The following is a 22530-nucleotide window of genomic DNA, read 5'->3' on the forward strand; positions in this document are numbered from 1 at the left end:
AAACCAGTCTCTTTGGTTTTTTCGGTAAAGTCACGTAGGTATAAAATTAAATAAAAATAAATTAAATCACGACGTTTCGGAGGCAACACAAGCTTCCGTCTTCAGGTGGCACCGTCACAGCAAAATAGCTGTATCAATTTATTTTTATTTTATTTTTCACCTACGTGACTTTACCGAAAAAACCAAAGAGTATGGACCCTTGCAGTCACGAAAACTTCACATCTAGAATCAGTCTAGAGGTGTTTTGCTTAAACAAATACTGCTGGATATTGGTTCATAAAGCAAATAGACCCGTGGGAATGCATGTTTATTTTCATATGAAGACAGAACAGAGGTATCTTTATATTTGCGTTTTCTCTATTCACAATGTTTCGGTAGTGGCTGTGAGTTGCAACTTCTTCGTAATTGATGACGCACTTTGTATTTATCTGTGGCAAGATAAAGATTTAAATATGGAGTTGAAGCCGATTGTAAGAAAAATAATTCTGATGCGGATGTGAACAAGATTTGCAAACAGATCAGCACACAGACATGGGTTTTTGTTTATTTTTTGTCATGATTTAACGAATCGTGTGAAATACAAAGAGAATTGACAGAGTAGCTTGAAGAAATGAAGCACTGCAACGGTGGGATTAATCACAGTCCATATCTAATCACGGAGCCACGTTTAATGAAAATAAACATCACAAAACCCATTACTCATGGACACGTGCATTAAAAGTAACATAAAAGAGCCAATTTACTATCTGTATGTGCATTGCCATATGCACCAAGTCACAGACACAGCGACATTTTCAGCACAATTAGCTCCTAATTCAGTTATAGTGCAAAGAGCCAATTTGAATTAAATTGGCACATCAGTTTCCGTCACAGTCTATCCGATACAACTCTGCAAGAGTGCTTTATTATTTTAGAAAACACGGAGTTACTTGCACTTGCGTAGCCAGCGGTGGCTAGATCACGGCTAACAATGCCGAGCCTGGTGGTCATCCCAGCGGGCCGTGCTTGTGGCGGACTGCTCGACGCACAATCTCAAGGTTCGTCATCCTCCGCCGTCTGTCTGCGGCAGGACGAAGGCCTCCCCAAGCCCTTGCTATCCTCCACAAGATCCTGCGACGCAACAATCCATCAAACTCCCGCGTGCGTGCGCCGATTGTTTTCGCTGCACTGCCACGGTGGTCACCCTCCCAGGCGTGTCCCCCTCCCCTCCTTTGACGGCCACTCTGCCATGGGCGATGGTTACGAGTTCCAGACTTTGTCCGCGTGGTTGATTCAGCCTATCACCCCCATGAGATCAATAAGCATAGTGCTACTCTGTTGAAGGTTGACAGTGCTCATCCTATCTGGATATACTGGCCCCCCACCATTGGAATGTGCGATTTTATTGTCTCAGTGTGGTCTGGGACTGTTTTTGTTTTGTTGCCTTGCCCAAGCTGGCATTCAGTATTGGAAAATCGGCAGGAATGTACGTACTCATGCAATGAGCACTTGTATATTTTATTTATCTTAATTTATATTTCGTGACTTGCTTTCCTTTTCTCTATTTTGCACTCTCATCGTTTTTTGTATTTTTTATTGTTGTAACTTCCGACTGGACATCTGTGTAAAAGAGCTTCACAGCTCATCGGATAAAATAAATAAAAAATATGAAAGATTCAGATTCCGAATGTGGGATTTCCGCGACTGGTTTAAGGCTACCCGAGGGAAATTAACGTGGCTCCATTGTTCACTTGAGCAGGGGAGACACTTTCAATATTTCTTGACCTGAACGGAGTGGTGGGTTCACAATAAAGCCAATTTACCAGTCAGTGGTAATTTTACCATGTTAACCGGTATCTCCACAGGGCTTGCTTGAAGCCTAAAGCATGCTCAATTTTATAATTAGAACATGGAAAGGATAGGCCCACTGTATGCCAATGTTATCATCCAAATGTTAAATTTGAAAGAAAAAAAAACACACAAATCGTTTTCTTTAAATAACTGCCTTGCAAGAACAGAAGCGTGGCGAGTCTAAAATGTAATCGTTGTACTTACACATTTTGGCTTAATAGCAAAATGAAAAGATTGTACCTTACACTCCTCCACCCTGCCACCCCAATATTTTCATTATTTGATCAAATAAAGTCACGACAGATCATTGCCAACAGCTGACGACAAACGCTAACTGGTGAACACGTTATCATTTTAAACCGGCCTGATGAAATGTATTATGCACATGATAAAATGAGAAAATATTACCGCTTGGTTAAAATATTTCATCGTTACTGGCCAAAACCCACTGGCAATGTCACTCAAATTAAACTTGGATTTGGTACGTGGACATAGCTTGCTAGGAAAGGAAAAAAAAACAAATTTCTGAATTCCCCTTCCTGGACGGTAACCTTGAAAAGCGATCTTGTGTTTACAACTTAACATTAAACAGCCACTCTTCCTATCAAATCACATTTGTATCATGACAACTATTGGGGAAACAACCACACAAACACGTAAGCACGCACGCACAAAAAAATACAAAGATCCCTCTTTTAGCGTGAAAAGATTGCTGGTGCAAACATTGCCAAGCGAGCACCTGTTAAGTCTGGCAGGACACAGGAAGGTGGCGTTACCAGCACCACCCGATGCCTTAGCTTCCACACCATCGACGTTCAGAATACCGCCACGGCCAATAATATATTATGAGCTCAAGTCAACCTCTGGAAGCCTCAGCTCAACCAAGTTCTGATGGTGAAACAATTGCCACCGAAGGGCATTGGCAGGAATGTGAACCCAGATCTCTTGAATTTTAAAGTGGTGGCTTAGTTAACATTAATGCCACCGGAGCACAGACATACACAAAGATTTTCCTTACAAGGGCAAGTTCTGTTATCAGGCACCTACTGAGACCGGCAACTAAGGCCAGCATGGCACACAAATGCGTGGTGTGGGCAACACCACAGCCAGCATATAAACATACACAAATGAAAATACACAACGCACACATAAAACAAAAGATGAATATCCACCGAATAGCCTACAAGTGCTGTTCGCGAACACCTATTATGGCTAGCACAGCACACGAGGGGATGGTGTGGCCAGCACCACGCCGCGCCGCCTTTGTCTCCACAGTGCTGATGCTTACACAACACACCGGTTACTCATTTAGGGCTGGGTCGACCTAGTGGAGGCCCAGCACTGGTTCAGATATCACTGATGTGAGCTGTGGCCGGGAATCAAACCCAGCTCGCTAGATTCATTGAATGCGGCGTTAACCACTTTGCCACTGCTCCACCCGTCTTGGCTCTCACAACGATGAAATCATATCGCTCAGAGCCTGCGACATCTTTGTAATAGTTGGCCATCATGTGCGGGTGTCATAATCTCATCTCCGAGGCTTAAAAACGACCCGCAAGGAGGTGACCAGGTGGCTCAGGGGTCAGAGAGCATTGAGCCAGCACTGCTGACAGAGGCGTAGCTAGGATATTTTGCGCCCGGGGACGAACTATAAAATTGGCGCCCCCCCCCCCCCCCCCCCCCGTTTAATCACATTTTCCTATTACATCGAATAAGGGATAACAATTTAAATTTTAATGAAACATTTTATTTAGAGAAGCAAATTTATAGACATTATATTACATGGCTCATTCAGTCACTGTCGTAGACTGGTTGACATAGTCTACAAAAGATTAATTTTTCTTGATTTCACTGTCGCAAACTGGTCAATCACGTAATCAAAATCAGTTTTTTCCAATGTTTCTCTTTCAACGCTAAGAAGAGCAACATCGCTAAGACGATCTTGTCCCATTGAAGTTTTAGGTTGAGGTGTAGATTTGTGCAGTAGTTTCAGGCTGCCACGCCCGCCGCAATAAGTTATAATGTCACGTTGTAAGCCTCATTTTGGCGCCCCTTTACCTTGGCGCCCGGGGACACGTGTACCCCCCTGCCCCCCCCCTAGCTACGCCTCTGACTGCTGATATCAGTGAATCAACTCGGGATTTCAGCTGCCTGCTAACCGCTGTGCCACCGCTCGCCACATGCATACAAAGATGCCCCATATAGCCTTTAGCAGACTGTTGGGGCAAGAGCTGCTAGCGGGCACCAATGAAGGCTGACACGGGCACACGAGGGGGTGGGTGGCCAACACAATCCTTGGCTGCCTTTGTCACCCAAATGTTGATGTTTCACGCATCACACCAGTTAATAATTTCAGGCTGAGTCGACCTAGGGGGGGGGCCCAGGACAGATTCAAATATTCGCCACTGTTATTGCCCGAAAGCGGGAATCGAACTCGGGATGCCGGGTTCATAGTGCAGTGCACTAACCACGATACCACCACTCCCTCACACAAAGACAAAGATCCCCCAGTATAGGCCTTAATAGGCTGTTGGGACAAGTGCTGTTAGCAAGCACCTATGAAGGCCAGCAAACAAACACACAAACACACGGACAAATACAAACGCCTACACACACACGGCCACACTCGCCCACAATCAGCACGGTCACATGATGGTGCAGCTCTTGGCTTTGACGCTGCGCAGGAGTTGCGGGTGAGGGCCGATGTCCGAGCCAGAGGAGCTCTGGGGCAGCTGGGACAACCTCCGCCTCAACGCTGCGGCCATGCTGGACGCCGGCGGCACTACCGCCGGCGTTCCTCCGCCCGCGGACGTGCCTCTCCGGTGGCCGCTGCCCCGCGTGGTCTTGCTCTTCTTGCCCTTGCCTTTTCCCGAGGCACCCGGCCCCCGGCCCACGGAGGCGAGCGTCGCCATTCGGAACAGGTCGCGGACTCCGTTCTCCGACGTCTTGGCCGAGCACTCCATATAGCCGGCGGCTCCCATCTGCTTGGACGCGTTGAAGCCCTGCGGGTCACAGGGACGGGCGAACATGCACAAACACAGACGACAGGTGAGGGACCATCAAGGGCCTAGCCCCACTTCATCTCACCTCTCTCATCTACTTCCATGTCCCCTCTCGTCGTCTTCGTTCCCAATCTTCTCTCTGTCTCTCTCTCTCTCTCTCTGTCCCTCCTTCTCCCTGTGCCCGATCTCGTTTTTGGTCCTTTTCCCTCCTTGCACCCTTCCACTGGAATCAACTTCACCTTACATTGAGCAGCATTGCACCATAGACTCACTGCCAGTAAACTTAACACTGCCCGTAGACTGAACACTGCCCATAGACTCAACACTGCCCATAGACTCAACACTGTCCCATAGACTCAACACTATCCCTGTATATTAAGCAGTCCCATCTTTAACCTTCTTCCATTCCCCTCTTAAAGCCTCACCTCTTCTCCATCGCCCATTCTCTTCCCCTTCCCACCCCTCGCCCCTCCACTCCTTCCCGTCCCTCCCCTGTAGCTCTTCTGGGATCCCCTCAGTACCCCCACCTCTATCGCCGTCGCTCATTCCTCAACACTTGCAAGCACGAAACCCCGCCGTCGAAAATCATTCCATTCCGTCACCGCTTTGGTAAACCACGCCAAGCGCGAGGGACTGGCTTGGCACGGCACGCCACCCTATACCGAGCCGGGCCGGGCCGGGCGCTACCTGGTCGTACGACACGGGGCCGGCGAGAGGCTCGTCCGGGTCCCGCAGAGCGTCGGCCTCCGCGCGCAGATCGGCCTTGCAGCCGATGAGCAGCACCTCGGTGCTGGGGCAGAACTCGTGGATCTCGCGATGCCACTGTGCACGTCAAGAGGGCGGCAGCAATGAGCGGAGCAAAACCGATGACAGCGTGAAGCGATTTGATTACCCCTTTCCTATGCATTGCGCTGGCTCAATCTATCTCGGCCCGCTTTTCGGGGGCAGCGACTCCACCAAGACCGTCTTCCACCCTGCTCTTTCCTCCGCCAGCGGCATCAACCGTGGCTTCAGGATCGCCTCTCTCTCCTCAGCCAGGCGCACCACTCCACCCCAGTCTTTCCGGCGCGATCGCGGGCGGCCTCGGGGTCTTTTGCCTGGAGGACGTCCTTTGGACGTCATCGTTTCGTTGTATTTGTATCTATTTATCAAGTGATTTTCTTACACCTTCCGATACTTTGCACTCCTGATCGTGTAGTCTCAAAACGGTGTTAGACCAGAAGATACCAAAAGGAGACTAGGCTCACAAGAAAGCTGTCTCTGGTGCGGACCAATCCGTTTCAAAGACAATGCATATATTATCAGAGTACGTTTTTTTGTTTGCATTCTGACCACAAGTATTGTGGTTAATGCAGACATGATTCCTTGTAAGAGGTTTCAGTTTGGTGTTTAACATCTTAACACCTGTTTTGTTGCCAGAAAAAAGGGGAAAACCTATTCTCATATTTTGGTACTGGCAAAGGAGGTCCCGTGATGGTTCTCATATCACTCGCCACGAACGTTACCGTGGCCCGAAATCAAACCCGTCGGGTCGTCGAGTTCAAACAGTCGGCTAAAACAATCTCCCGTGAATTCCAAGTGCCAGCATTTTTTTTCTTAAAACCCCACAGACACCTTATCGCAAGCCCTACAGCACTGGAGAGGAAAAGTGGAGCGATGCCTCTTCAACAGAGCTGCCTTGACCCTGCAGTTGAGTTCATGGAATCCGACAGGATGCTGGGGAGGGGAGGAAGGCGAGCGAGCCACAGCACCGCGCCCTTTCCCTCCCCGTTCCCCCCTTCCCGTCCCCAACCCAGTGTCCAAACACAACCTGGGCACGACATCCCCTTTGGCACCCGTCGATGTGCCTCATTCAACCCAAGCGTGGGCCCACTTGGGATTCAAGTACGTGCAATTTTTTTTATGATATGAAAATGCCTTTTTATCAACATCGCTATTATCATTAGCCATGTTCAATCCACTGCTGGGTGAATGCCCCCCACCGCCACCACACAACTGCCGCCACCTCTCACAACCGTGCGATGTAGTAAGGGATCGCTTCGCTTCCGCAGAAGGCTTGGTCTCGTCCTCGGTGGACTTCCTCTCAGACACGTGTCATTCATTTTCTGATGCGTCGTACGCGTGAAATAACGAAATAATGATAACAACAACAATAACGACGACGACGTGACCTCAAGTGTCCCCAGTGGTGGGATGTTTCCACAGGCAGGATGTGTGTGTGTGGGAACGGTGGTGCAGCGGTTAGCGCGACGCTGCGCTAAGAACCCGGCGACCCGGGTTCGGTTCCCGCTCACGGCCAACACCGGTGACGATTATCTGAGCCGGTCCTGGGCTTCCCCTAGGTCAACTCAGCCTCAAAGGAGTACCTGGTGCAGTGTGTAAACATCGTCACTGGGGAGACAAAGGCGACCGGGCGTGGTGTTGGTCACCCACCCCCTCCTATGCCGTGCCGGTAGCCTTCATAGGTGCTACTCGCTAACAGCACTTGCCCCGACAGTGTATAACTCTCGGGGGATCTCTGTCTTTGTTAGACATGTAACGATCCACTCTTGTCACGATGTAATGAATTGGTTGGGATTCAGGCTCGGATTTAAGAATCTATTGGGATTATTTTTTAGCATTAAGGTGATTGTAGTGGTGTCTTCTGACAGGAGGTCACGGAAAGCCATTACATGCAACACATACATGGATCGAAAGTCATTGATTATAATGCAATTCGTTGCATGTATGCTGAACAAAAATAACTGAGAGCGATCGATGGATCGATGCATTTTGTGCCCCGAGTACAAATGTATACGTATAGTGCGTGGTGCAAGTGATGCCTTTTTTGCTGTTGCTGCCCTAATTGGTGCTCACCGATGAAAGTGCTTGACCATAGCTTGCAGGGATGTGTGTGTTTTTGTGTGCTGTACGATGTGTCGTTTGGCAAAACTGGAGTACCGTAGCTTTGGGCATTTCTATAGCGTGCTTGGTATGCGAGTGCGTACGGCGGCGTGCATGGAGGCTTTTTGCTCAAAGCTTTGCCAAGTGACAAGTGGAGTTGGAACTAAGCTGTCCAAAAATACCAGCGGGCGTCATTTCCAGCTCGACACAATGCCGCGAGCTCCGTACATTCATCTCGAGCAACACGGAAAATTCTGCACGTGAGTAACACTTTGACATTGGCACTCATTAAACACAATAGTTGCGTGAGTGTGTGTGTGTGGATGTATATGGGGAGCGATAGTGTAGCGGTTAGTGCGCTGCACTACGGACCCGGCGATCTGATTTCGATTCCCGGTCGCGGCCATTACGAGTGACGATTATCCGAACTGGTTCTGGGCTTCTCCTAGGTTGACTCAGCTTCAAATGAGTACCTAGTGTGGTATGTAAACATCGCCACTTGGGAGACAAAGGGTGTGGTGTTGGCCACCCATGCCCTTGTGCGCTGTGCCGGCCTTCATAGATGCTCGCTAACAGCACTTGCCCCAACAGTATGTTAAGGCTACACGGGGAGTTTTTGTCTTTGTATATATGTATAATGTAATAATCAGCTCATGTGCCATTGTGGTATTGCAGAATTGTGAGAGCTGGAGATGGATTGGGGGAGGCCTTCATCCAGCGGTGGGTTGATTATGGAGGATGATGATGATTGTGGTGTACTCTTTGGTTCTTTCGGTAAAGTCACGTAGGTAGAAAAACAAAAATAAACTAAAAATATTATATCATGACGTTTCGATCGCAACACAAGCAGTCGAAACATCGTGATATATATTTTTTTGTTTTATTTTATTTTTTTACCTACGTGACTTTACCGAAAAAACCAAAGAATATGGATTCCTGTAGTCACGAAAGCTTCAAATCAGCAATGATTGTGGTGGTGGAAAAAAAAATAATTGTCATGTAGGCCTCTCTACACTCTGTAGGCTTCATGGTGGATGTCTGGCCATACTTATTCTCTACCCTTGTCAAGCGCGGGTTGTTGAACGAGACACCCACAATCGGCTCAGACACATCTTGCCACTGATGACAGCCATAGCCAGGAATCAAACTCAGGTAGTGCGCTAACCTCTACACGACAACTCCACCCGAGTTACTCATTATATATCCAGAGTCAAATTGTCATAAAAAAATAATTTGGTACTAATAGAGTCAAGTTTTCAACTGGAAAAAATGTTTGACTTTTAGCTTTCAAAAATCATGGCGCAGAGTTTTCACTCAAAGGGCAAGTTCAGCCTAGAGCTCTACATTGCTTTATGTCGCGTCCTGAACACTTACACCCGTGTACAATCCCCATAGTCAGTGAACCAAGTAATTCACCACCCATGGGGGGTGACACTAAGTCTGATAGAGAACAGGCAAAGCTAAACAATATTGAAACCATCGGGGTATAATTTTCCCCCCCTTTGCTTAAGAACTTGGGACTGATTTCTGTGTTGGCAAAAAAAACTGAAAAATCCAGACAGATGTGATTAGACTGTATTTCAACCAAACACTAAAAGACGTTTCCTTTCCTCCGACACGTAACTTAAGCCTTTGATGTGTAGCATCAAGATTATTGCCGTTTACGCTTAACTATCCTGACCTTGCCATTGTGATAGGGTTTGGCAAGGCCTAAACATTGTTTAGTGTATAATGGTAAAATTTTGAGACATCGCTGTGAACAGTTCATTGCAAATTCCACAATTATCAGTTTAGCGATTGTAACTTAAATTATGTAAACCGAACAAAAAAGATGAAAGGCACCCCAAGTACGGAGAGGTGCGTGCTTGGAATTAGACTCAAGAGACAGAAGAGGAAGACGTGGATCAGAGAACTACGCAAGTTAAAGGCATCGTATTGCCACTTAAGAAAAAGTGAGTGGAGGGACGATGGTGGGTGGTGAACACTAACGATGGAGTGGCAGCGAGAGAACATCCACCGTGGAGATTGAGCAATGAATTCAGCTCACGCGTAGGTCCTGGATGGATCGTTACTTTTGCAGGACTGTGAGAGATGGTGACGGATTGGGAGAGGCCTTCATGCAGCAGGAGATCGATCATGACTGATGACTGATGATAATAACATCTCATAATGGAAATTATTACTGGTAGCAACCACCTGGTTACACCAGCCCACAGGGGAGTATTGTGTCCGTCCGTCCATCGTGCATCCAAAAATGGGAGGGGTGGGGCTGGGTGGAGAGGGGAGGGTGGGGAGGGGCTGGGTGGGGATGGGCTGGGTGGGGAGGGGCTGGGTGGGAAGGGTGGGGCTGGGTGGGGGGTGGGTGGGGAGGGGCTGGTCACCCCGTGGTGCCCTTATAAAACTCAACGTTTAACCTACTCACGCCGGCTTGTGCCCGCCCTCACAGTCGGGCATATTTGCGGAATACACCACGCCGCCGCCGTTGACCCTGCAGGCCATTGACCGAGCAACCCGACGTTCCTACCAGCTCCCTCCGCAGGACAATGTGTTTACTACCGTCAAATAGGTTTTTTTCTGGCAATACTTTTGAATAGTATTTTCGAAATTCGAAAAAAATTACAACTTATAATCCTTTCTAAAAAAATTTGTATTACCGGTTTGTAATACTGTACGCAGTTAATGCCATTTTCACTTTTATCGTAACAAACACCCCACCAACAAATGTTCGGCTTCAACTTGAGTTGAGATGCTCATAGTATTCACACGTAAACAAGCCGCGAGGAAAACGACTCCCAGAGTCCGTGGCATTTGTCATTTCCCCAGTTGAAGGCCCTTCCTTTCTGCAATGTCAGATTTTTCCCAATAAGTGCCCACTGGCTGCGTCCGCAGTCAACTGTCGCGAGCCAGCGTCTGACTCGAGCCAAACATTTCGTGAAAAATTCTTCATTGCAAAAACGTACAAAGAAGTTCGCTTCGCTTTTGAATATATCGGAATGCGGGACAATGGCTTGAAAAATCAACAACCTGGGCAAGTATGTCTGTACTGTATCTAGCAAAATGCATTCATGGATGGAAATGTTTTACCCTTCTTAATCATCCCATTACCACACGGTGTTTTTTTTTTTATCCAAGAGCTGAATATTAGTTCAATTCAGGGCCTGAGCAACCTCCCGGCACGTGGAGAGATGTGTCGGACACAGTGCCGTGCAACACGCTGCACAACCCCGACACACATCGGAGAGCTTCATGGCAAATCCGAGGAAACCCATGCAGAAATTCTTTACCGCTCAAACAAGATATTGGGTGGTACCCGTTTCCACTGGCTGCTCTAAGCCGCTGCTGGACATTGTACGTTACCATGGTGGGGGGCCAGACTTTCCCCAGTCGGTGAACTACTGTTGACTTGTACATGGTGCTCATTTTAATGACCTCGTAGGGATGATTCGGATTTGATTGTGAGTTGATTGTTCAAACGCAGCAGTACAGCCTGGCCAGCCGGAAGGCACGTGCATACAAACATTCAGCCAAGTGGAATCACCACGGTACAACCAGCTTAAAATTGAGTGGACATAGCAAATGCAGACCCTTGTCCATGACTTAACTAGCCTTGACAAGAAACCAAATGCAATACAATCTGAATTCATGAAAGCATCTGAATGTGACTGCATCTCGAGATGCTATACAGAATCAGTGGGCATGCTTAAGTTATAGACAGGAGGCAGTCAGTCATAAACAAAGCAGAAGGGTGGCTTGGACGTGGACTCAAAGAGGAGTAGGCAGTCAATGGCATGGATGGCTGGGGGAGTGTAGCCAAAAGCCCAATGCGTCTTATTGTGAGTTCATATTCTTAGGTTTTTTCGGTAAAGTCACGTAGGTAAAAAACTAAAATTAATAAAAGTAAAATAAAAATAAAATAAAAATCATTTTTATTTTACTTTCATTAATTTTTATTTTTTACCTACGTGACTTTACCGAAAAAACCTAAGAATATGAATCCTTGCAGTCACGAAAGCTTCAAATCTAGAATTGTGAGTTCAGTCCAAGAGTGCAATCTCCTTGACCGGGATTTGAACCTTCGCACTGTGCGTCGAGCACTCTAAGGACACTGCCCCTTGGCAGAATCTTAAGAGTCAGGAATGGCCTTAGTTAGAGTGTTGTGGCCGTATTGCGCATAGCTCAACGTTATTGCAACATTATTACGCTTTATCAGTTCTAAATAATTTAAGTGAATCAATTTTATGTTTGTTCCGTTTCAGTTTATGATTGTGTTTCAGTTGCAATTTTAATTTAAGTTTTTGTTTCAACATTCTTAGGGTCACATTTGTTTCCTAATTCCTCACTTGCAAATAAAAATAAGATCTCGCCAGTGCTAGATAAAGGGGGAAAAACTGTAAATAATCTAATGTCTGCTCGGCATAGTTCTCCGAGTAGAGTCACAGATTCACATTGCAATGATTGTGAGATCATATTCCTATCAGGGTTAACTCCGCACATCATCATTACAATCATCATTATTGTCACCATTGTGATGATTGTCATCATCAAAATAAGCCATCATTATGGTGACCATCATCATCTGTCAGAATCACCATGATTGTTGTCATCATCATTACCATAATCGTCCACTTCATCACGATCATCATCATCACTTCTGCTAAGTGTGCACCACTCTTAGAGCAGGGAAGCCACCACCAGTTGTGTTGTGGAAAGTCTGAGCCCTGCCACAGGAACGTACAATTTCTACCAGTCTGCAGATATGCTACTGCTCATTTACACTATGAGATCTCTTTTACCAGTGACAATATATAGCAGTAGGTTTTTACCCTTTTAAACTGGTACAAAAGCCGTCTCGGGTGTGGACCAATCAACTTAAAGGACAGTGCATATTATTATCATTATCAGAGTTGCTTCTTTTTGTTTGCTTTTTTGACTACTTGTGTTGTGGTTATTGCAAACATGATGTCTTGAATAAAGGTGTCAGTTTTGTACCAGTTTGAAAGGGTAAAAACCTACTGCTATGCTACTGCTCAACACAGCATCGGAACAAGTCGACCTCTCAAACAAACGTTTACATTTTTTTTTAGGGGGGGGGGGGGTTACTTACCTTTTTGAGCACGCTATCGAGAGTCTCGGGCCGGCTGATGTCAAAGCAAATGAGCACAGCGTCCGAGTCGGGATAGGAGAGTGGCCGGACGTTGTCGTAATACGGGGACCCTGGGCGCACGCGGCCACAACACACAACGTGTACGTCAAGGCTGGTAACGAACTATTAAACTATAATACTCTATTTTTTTGTATTTTAACCAGGTAAGGCCCACTGAGCTATGTAGCTCTTTTTTCAAAAGCGACCTGGCCACAAATGATTGCCCAATGAGGTGGCTTATGGAAATTTAAAGCAGCCAAAAACTCTAAAGCAGCCAAAAACTCTAAAAACCGGAGGACCTCGAGAAAAATCCACGCGACCATGGGAAGAACATGGAAACTCCAAATATAGAGCAGGGATCAGGTTCGGGATCGAACACCACCACCACCTCCTGCATACCAGGCGAGGTAGTTAACATCTCGCCACTGCGGCGCCAGAGGTCACCACTGAGAACCTGGGTTTGAATCCAGGTATCTCCCCGTGATTCATCCGGGGTTCTCAAGTGTGGTGAATCGATTGTTTTAGGCCAGTCACCAATGACTGCACAAAAAAAAAAACACCGTCACTTTAAAAAAATGGTTCTGCACTTCAATGACGGACAAAGGAAAGAACGTGCCCGAGAAAGATGATTGCCGTGGAAATGGATTAATCATATTCAGTGGTGGACAAAACATGGCTAATGATGGGTCTGCCAAGGGGTAGCCATTTAATTGAAACGACCCATCAAAGAAGCGTGACACAATCAACTTAAGCGACCATTTTTATGAGAACAGTACATTTATATTTTAGTGCAATGTGTAAACGCCGTGAGATTTAGTGGAACGCTAATATGTGTGGTGTACAGTGAACCAGCAATAGCTGAATTATATCTGTGAGGAGGGCTTCAATGCTGAAGGCGACCAACGAGGTTGCACACACTCACGCGCTCATGCATTCTAACAAAGGACCCGAAAGCAAATGTAGGACATTAAACAAACGTACTACGTATGTATGTTGAACTTCTTCTTGGTTCTTTTGGTAAAGTCACGTAGAATGGAAATAATAAAATAATACAAATGAAACATAATAAAATAATTCTTACGACGTTTCGGCCACAACGCAAGCAGCCGTCCTCAGGTGAAGAACAGGTCTGTCGAGAAGACAGAGTCTGACAGACCTGTTCTTCACCTGAGGACGGCTGCTTGCGTTGTGGCCGAAACGTCGCGAGAATTGTATTTTATTATATTTTATTTTTATTATTTTATTATTTCCATTCTACGTGACTTTACCGAAAGAACCAAGAAGATGAATCCCTGCAGTCACGAAAGCTTTAAATCGAAATATGTTGAACTTCTTTCGCACTGTACGTAGCTAACTGTGCTAATCTGGGGATGTGGGGGAAGGACATCAAACTATACACAAAAAGCAGTTCTAAAGAAATTCGTTTTCAATTTACATTTAAAAGTGCATAGCTCCAGTGGCTTTATAAATGGCTGGAAAAGCCCATCTGAAAGCGCGCGATGCAGCGACCGTCTTTGTTAGATGGTTAGCCAAAAGCTGCTGCTGCTGTTGCGAAGGTGACCGGAGTTCGCCTGATGATTTATGCTCCTTGACGAGATCAGCAAGGCATTGTGGTTCATTTGTGGCAAGCACTTTGTGTGTAATGAGTGCGACGTCATAACCATTAAGCGGATCACCTTCACGCCAGTCTGCATGGCTTGCACTCAATTCAGAGTTCAGGTCCGCCTATCAAATTTCGATTCGACATCACGAAGCATTTTCCTACCGTCTATTTTTCAAGCAGACCCACAATACGTTCAGTGACATCCGCCACAAGACAAAGGCCGTTTGAGTGGCCGCGATTTAAAGGGCCACTTTATTTCCAACACAAATTACCCGCCGGTGGCTGCTGTAAATGGGAATGCAATTGTCAACTCCGTGGAAATTGTCTCTGCGGCGAAGAGCGCCAGCTCCTAGGCTGGGGTTACGTCGTGCGTAATGAATTGCTGCACTGCAACAAATGAGCTTTCCAAATTGCCACCGTTTATACCGTGTTGATGGTACTCGAGTGCAATTTGGCTTCGTGCAGCGTTGAAATGCGAACGCATCTCAAGATGTTGGAACAGAAACAGTGGGCACATTTATTTTACGGAGAGACAGTCATAGGCAGAGGGGATTTAAATATATACACAGTATAGATACACACGGCAAATATTGACATCCTGCAAGCAAAGGTTTCTCACCTGAAGTGTCCCACATGTTCAACTCAATCGTCTGCCGCTCAATCTCAAAAGTTGCCGTGTAGTTCTCAAACACAGTGGGTACATAATTCTGTTGAGAGAAGAAAACAAACGTCATGAATTGTTGTGCTGTGGCATTTATTTGAGAGTTATTCCATCAGGTTCCTGATGATTTGCTTTGTTAAAAGACATTTTTCATTTTTGTTCAAAAAATAATGTACTCGTTCTTTTTCAACGTTTCGACTTTCGACCTGTTCCCGATTCCTGTAACATGTTTAGCATGTACCAATATTTGCTATTTCTATAGCGACCTATGTAATCATGATTGCAACTAAGATCTGTTTTGTATAACATGCGTACTGCCACAAGACGCCCATGAAATTGAGCCGAGCAGCTAATTGGGCCATTCCTGCTCAAGTAAATAAATTCTGAAATGTAACAAAAAATCTTATTTCAGGCACTTCTGTTTCCTCTAAAATGCTAAAAAAAACGTAAAATCTCAAAAGAGGAACTGTCCAAATGTAAAAATGTAGAAACGAAATAAGATCTTGAGACATAGTGAGGGTTCATATTCTTAGGTTTTTTCGGTAAAGTCACGTAGGAAAAAAATTAAAATTAATAAAAGTAAAATAAAAATAAAATAAAAAATCACGACGTTTCGGAGGCAACATAAGCTTCCGTCTTCAGGTGGAACCGTCACAGCACGATAGCTGTATCAAGTGAAAAAAGTGGAAGAGAAAAAAAACATAGTGAGGGCTTAGAACTTTACCATTACTGGGGTGGCTTGGAGGCCCAAATATCACAGCACTGAGGAACGGCATTCGAATCTGGGTTTCAGCCGCTTATAAATTAAACAGTGTGCTTAAGTGGCATGAGTTTGATGGTCTCACGATTTAGTCACAAATGACTGCACAAAAAATTAGGTTAATACATAACTTGACTGAATTCCGGTTACTGCTGCTGCTGGCATCTCCAGAAGCTGTAATTAAACTGCAATTGTGCATGGGGAAAGCTTAACAGAACAAATACTCAACACGGAGCCCAACCCTGAAATCAGCACTCGGACAATTGCATCTTGTTAAATAAAAATAGCCTAAAATATGCATACATTTAATATTTGCAATGGCAAAATAAATACTTTCCATCTATTTCCTTCATTAATCGATTATTAGACAATCAGTTTTCATTTGTTATCTAGCAGGGCAGGCATGAGAACTGTATTTCCATAGAGTCAACGACAGTGAAAATTCGTGCCATTTCGACAGCAGGCGATTTTTCAAATTAGATATTTGATCAAAGAGTCTGACTACACAATGTCCTACTCTTGTGAATGCTAATGTCTCATGACTTTAAATGTACATTTTATGGAAGATGATGTAATGTATTTAATAACATCCACAGATAGAAATTACCAGGTGCCTGGAGTGGTATTTGAATGATTAGCCAAATACAAATGCTTTGAGTGGTGAGTAGGAATATAGTAATACATCAACTCAATGATTCAAATAATTTCTAATGCTCACTATACGTACATCGAAATGCGTGGTTAAAAGTAAATGATCTACTTCTGTGTTTCAACATTATATTATTTACAATTTATGCAAACCGTCAGTCTCATGCACTCTGCTAAGAGTTGGTTCATCATTTGGCAATAAAACTGACTGGGGTGGAGTGATGGTGTAGTGGATCGCACACCACGCTATGAACTCGATGTCCTGAGTTGCATTCCTGACCACAGCTCGCATCGGTGGTGAATGAAATCTGAACCGATCCTGGGCCTCCCAAAGTCGCTTCGGCCTTAAATAAGGACCTGGTGTGCATTTTGTAAATACTGTATCAGCACTGGGGGTAGCACTGCTTGGTCACAACAACACCCCTCGTGTACACATGTGGTCTGCAAAGGTGCTCTCTAAAACAGGGCTTTCCCGTACAGTCTGTATGGCTATACGGGGGTGTATGCTTTTAGATTATCCTTCAGCCCTTCGTCAATCCACTGCCGGATGAAAGCCGCCGGTCCATGCTATCGGTCAGAGGGGATTGTTTCACCGTACTTCACCACGCCGGTCAATGCGGGTTGGTGAATGATGGGGGATGATATCACTCGCAACCGATGCTACCCGCGGAGGCCAGGAATCGAACTCTTGACTGCACCACTGCCCTCGCATCCATCGATGCTTTCTGTGTGCGTATTTACGTGTCTTGCTCCTTGTGTAAGCCAACAAAGGCCCTCTTTGTGTTGGTGAACTCGTGCAGATGCTCCCCAATTCAAATGTGCCCCCATTGGAAGGGGCATTACATTAACAACCACCCCACCGCCCCCAGTCTCCCGCCTTCTTAAGAAAACATAACCGCGTGTGTGGACCCCACATAGCAACCGAGCCACCCATGGGAATAGCCCAACCAAGGCACTTTTAAAACAATGCTGGCATTGTCACATGCGGTCAGAATTAACGCGCGGCCAATGAGCCCGGAGAAAAAAAAAATCACCGCAGCTATGTAGCGATTAAACACAACCAGACGTTAGCATTCGAGTATTATGACTGATTCATCACAATCGGTTGTCCCTTCCATCAATGGAGTAGTTCAATTGCGTTTACTTCGCCCGGCTGTTTCACCCTATTGTGTCCACGCACAGTGCGCACTTTCATTTGCACCGCACAAATTGAATTTCAACCCCCCGGTCACACCCTCCGCATTGAACAAACGTATACATGCATTTGTAATACACAATGCGACATAGACAAATAATAATCACACACATGACCCCCCCCCCTCACTCCTCTATGGCCTAAACAGACTTGGGGTAAGTGCTGTTAGAGAGTATTTAGGAAGCCAACACGGGCACACGGCAGGGTGAGGGTGGCCTGCACCACACCCGGCCGTCTTTGTCTCCCCAGTGCTGATGTTTACCCATTACATGTACTGTACATGTGTGCATTCACACACACACACCATATCCCATTTGCATACATACATCGACAGACCATATATACAAACGCAATTACATACACCACATACATGTATACATTTTTTCTAGATTTGAAGCTTTCGTGACTGCAACGATTCATATTCTTAGGTTTTTTCGGTAAAGTCACGTAGGTAAAAAATGTAAATTAATAAAAGTTATCGTGCTGTGACGGTTCCACCTGAAGACGGAAGCTTGTGTTGCCTCCGAAACGTCGTGATTTTTATGTTATTTTTATTTTACGTTTATTAATTTTCATTTTTTACCTACGTGACTTTACCGAAAAAACCTAAGAATACATGTATACACACATAACACCAAACACATACATTCACAAAGACGCACATGCGAAAAATTACATGCCCTGCCAATACGCCACTAACCTTGGCCTCCCCCACACACACATTCATTAGCATCACGCACACAATGCACCATACACAATACATCCAGATACACCAAGGACAAAGATCCCCCGTTTAGCCTTAATAGACTGTTGGGGCAAGTGCTGTTAGCGAGCACCTATGAAGCCCGGCACTATGGCACACGAGGGGGTGGGTGGCCAGCACCACGCCTGGCCGCCTTTGTCTCCCCAGTGGCGATGTTTACACATCGCACTTGTATGAGGCTGCTGAGTCTGAAATGAGTTCCACAATACAATCTGCATTCACAACATGCGCCATGCACATTGCATTAATGTACACAATACAGTACACATATACACAATACACATGTACAATACATCAACATTCACACATACTATACACCACACACACTTACCACATATACATTCACACCACCATACACACACAATATTCAACACTACACCCCAGCATTCATGTTCATGCAACGTGGCCGCGCATACTGTGAATTAATGCACACACGCTACACACCCCATGGCACACACATCATGTGCTATAACATACATTCACAGAAAACCACACACCAGGTTGTCATTCAAGGCCGAGTCGACCTAGGTTGCGAACGCAAAGTGCCCTAACTACTGCGCCACCACTCCCACCACACACACACAGAGCGCGCTAACCACTGCGCCACAGCTCCCCACACTCACTACACACACACAGCGCGCTAACCACTGCGCCACCGCTCCCCACACTCACTACGCACACACACAGCACGCTAACCACTGCGCCACCGCTCCCCACACTCACTACGCACACACACAGCACGCTAACCACTGCGCCACCGCTCCCCACACACTCACTACACACAAAGCACGCTAACCACAGCGCCACCGCTCCCCACACACTCACGACACACACACAGCGCGCTAACCACTGCTCCACCACTCCCCACCTACACACTTCACACACACACAGCGCGCTAACCACAGCGCCACCGCTCCCCACACACTCACTACACGAGCAAACAGCGCAATAATCACTGCGCCACCGCTCCCCACACACTCACTACACACACACACAGCGCGCTAACCACTGCGCCACCGCTCCCCACACACTCACTACACACACACACAGCGCGCTAACCACTGCGCCACCGCTCCCCACACACTCACCACACACACAGCACGCTAACCACTGCGCCACCGCTCCCCACACACTCGACACACACACACAGTGCGCTAACCACTGCGCCACCGCTCCCCACACACTCACTACACACACACACAGCGCGCTAACCACTGCGCCACCGCTCCCCACACACTCACTACACACACACAGCGCGCTAACCACTGCGCCACCGCTCCCAACACACACAGTGCGCTAACCACTGCGCCACCGCTCCCCACACACACAGTGCGCTAGCCACTGCGCCACCGCTCCCAACACACACAGTGCGCTAACCACTGCGCCACCGCTCCCCACACACACAGTGCGCTAGCCACTGCGCCACCGCTCCCAACACACACAGTGCGCTAACCACTGCGCCACCGCTCCCCACACACACAGTGCGCTAGCCACTGCGCCACCGCTCGACCGCCCGGCGGACAATAGGCGGCGACTCGCCTGAGATTGCGCGGACGAGAAGAGAGATCGTTGCACGTACCGCGACCTCGTCTGCTCTATTGCCCTGCGCTGTCTGTCGCTCGTCAAGAGTCGTGCCGAGCGAGGGCAGATCGCGAGATCGTGGGAAGGAGAATTCAGCACGGATTGGGGGAACGTGGCACGGCAAAGAGAGACAGACGCACCCCCACCCCCCGGCAGCACAGACGGGGAGCGAGAGGGACACAGAGAGAGACAAACAGGGTCTAGCTGATCATCAGGAGGAAGCGGTAGGACACGGGGACAAGGCGAAGGACAAGACAATGGGTTGGGAATGATCGAGGACAAAGATGAGTTTCTCGCCTCGGGGAATCGCTCCTTGGCGAACACCGAGATGAGCGCCGTTTTCCCGCAGCGGCTGTCTCCGACCAGCACCACCTTGCAGCGAGGAGCCGGGCTCCACGTTCTCATCACCAGCATCCTCCTCCTTGCTGCTGCTGCTGATGCTGCTTCTCCTGCTGCTGCCGATTCTTCAGCTGTGGTTGCTTCTGGCAGCGACAACGCAGACCGTTCAGTCGGCCAGCAAGACGACAGAGATGGCACACGGCCACGCACTGGGTTTTATATATGACTCGAGGTGTCCTGCTGCCACAACTGCCTTGTGGCACTATCGTGTGTCACCCCCGATTAGGCGAACGAGGCAGCGACCTGCGTCTACACACGTTCGTGTTTGTGTACTGTTTGTTTGCTGTAACGTTCTCACCTCGTGCCCCCCTACTGGACACGTGTGGAAAAAAAGAGCTTGATAGCTCATCGGATTTCTCCAGTATAAATATAAATATTCCGATTCTTGAAAATGAAAAATGTTCTGTCCCGTGTCGGACTGTGCTGCATCACGACTGGCCCCGTGTCAAATTGTCCTGTGATGTGAAATCCACAGCAAGAAAATTTTCTTGCTGTGGATTTCGCACCTGATGACGGTTGCTTGTGTTGCAGTCGAAACGTCGTGAGAATTTGTATTGTTTTATGTTTATATTATTTTATTATTTCCCTTCTACGTGACTTTACCGAAAGAACCAAGAATATGAAACTATATCCTGTTCTGTAAAATAATGCCCCGTTCTGTCTATTGAGAATGCAACGAGGCTGTCCTGCGTTTGAAGACTATATTAGTATTATCATCCCCTTGCATCATGGTCCTGTGTTGTCTGACCTGTCAGGCTGCCCTCGATCATACCCGACCTGCCCGATTGGCGTAAAATGCTGCATAACCTCCATCAACTCGCATTGACCTGCGTGGTGAAGTATGGTCAAATACCCCCCCACCCCACCCATCTCCCAATGCCACGCACGATACGGGGAGGCCCTCATCCAGCAGTATATTGACAAAAAAAAGCCAATAGGTGTTCACACAAACACAATCTACATCAGATCCAGTTCAATGATGACGCTCAACACCCAACAAAAGCCTGACCTGTTCCATCCCTTGCCATCCCTATCGTTCATTACACAACGCGAGGCTCACCTGCAACACCTTGGCGTGCCATCGCAACGCACATTTGCCTGTTGCACATTTTAAACAATTGCACGACATCTCTCGTTAAAAGCTGAGACTCGTCTGCCTCCCCGTCCCATGAAACAACGACCGTTTCATTACCCCCCGTTGTATAATATCAACGCCGACGCGCATATCAACGCCGACCAAATTGCCCCTGCGTCAACACAAACGAGCCCCTATAGGGCGAGACACCTGGCCAGTGAACCTGCATTGCAGTTGCCGAATTTCAACGCAGGATTATTGCGCTCCGCTCAGCGCCGTCGCTCTGCGATTGTCCTCCACGGTACGCGCATGACGATCGTCAGGAACGGAATCGCTCAATCGCGCTGTTTTTTTATCCGTAAAATAATAAAGTAATCGGCGCGATGCAGGCTCGACAGAAGGCGCAAGCGCATTGATTCGCACCGATGGCGTGAGACGAGCAGCGTCACCAAATCGGAGAAGACATTCGTGGTGCCGTAGACTTATACCCACGGCAGACTGACACGCAATACGCTATCGGCACGACGGAAACACGCAGTGCTCGCGAGGCTGCTGCGATGAGAGCCCTCCCTCTCGTCCGTGCGGATCTCTCTCTCTCTCTCACACACACACGGGCAGGGGCAAGTGTTTGGGCTATTTTATTTATATTTTTATTTCTACAATATTATACGTGCCGCTGACGTCATGGTCACTTGTGAATGGAGCGGGTCGAAACCAATGAGAATGAGATTCATGCTGCATCCGACGCCACACAATGTTGCCTTTCACAGAGCACGTGTTTAATGACTTTAGCCAATTGTACTCAATGGGGGGGTCGATAAAATTAGTTACAGCTTTGTGGGAGGTTTAGCAGTGGTTGGGTAAATTAAGACTGTGGGCAACTGCCATGGGATTGTGGAATTGTCCAACACGGACTCAGGATCTGCACAGTAGAACTGCGAGACACATTAACTCGACACAATGATGTAATGTCAAGTTAAATTGGCA

At 47.1% G+C, this 22530-nt stretch overlaps 1 protein-coding gene across 6 annotated transcripts; it reads right to left on the reverse strand.

The window, feature by feature from the left end:
* Positions 1-526: 526 nt before the first annotated feature.
* LOC133349737 (rho-related GTP-binding protein RhoE-like) lies at positions 527-22135 on the reverse strand. 6 transcript variants are annotated; one of them, XM_061563446.1, is made up of 6 exons: positions 21967-22135; positions 20367-20548; positions 15081-15168; positions 12820-12929; positions 5520-5654; positions 527-4832 (listed from the first exon to the last, which is right to left on the reverse strand). In XM_061563446.1, exons 2-6 carry the CDS (start codon positions 20481-20483, stop codon positions 4476-4478), a joined length of 807 nt encoding a protein of 268 aa, XP_061419430.1. In that variant the 5' UTR covers positions 20484-20548; positions 21967-22135; the 3' UTR covers positions 527-4475. The 6 variants fall into 6 exon arrangements, with proteins under 6 accessions (XP_061419430.1, XP_061419429.1, XP_061419431.1 ...); XM_061563445.1 differs by having other exon boundaries at positions 20367-20551; XM_061563447.1 differs by lacking the exon at positions 21967-22135 and adding an exon at positions 21767-21913.
* Positions 22136-22530: the final 395 nt, after the last annotated feature.

This window comes from Lethenteron reissneri, chromosome 31 (genome assembly GCF_015708825.2).
Source record: "Lethenteron reissneri isolate LAM-NWPU_2019-01 chromosome 31, ASM1570882v1, whole genome shotgun sequence".
NCBI lineage: Eukaryota > Metazoa > Chordata > Hyperoartia > Petromyzontiformes > Petromyzontidae > Lethenteron > Lethenteron reissneri.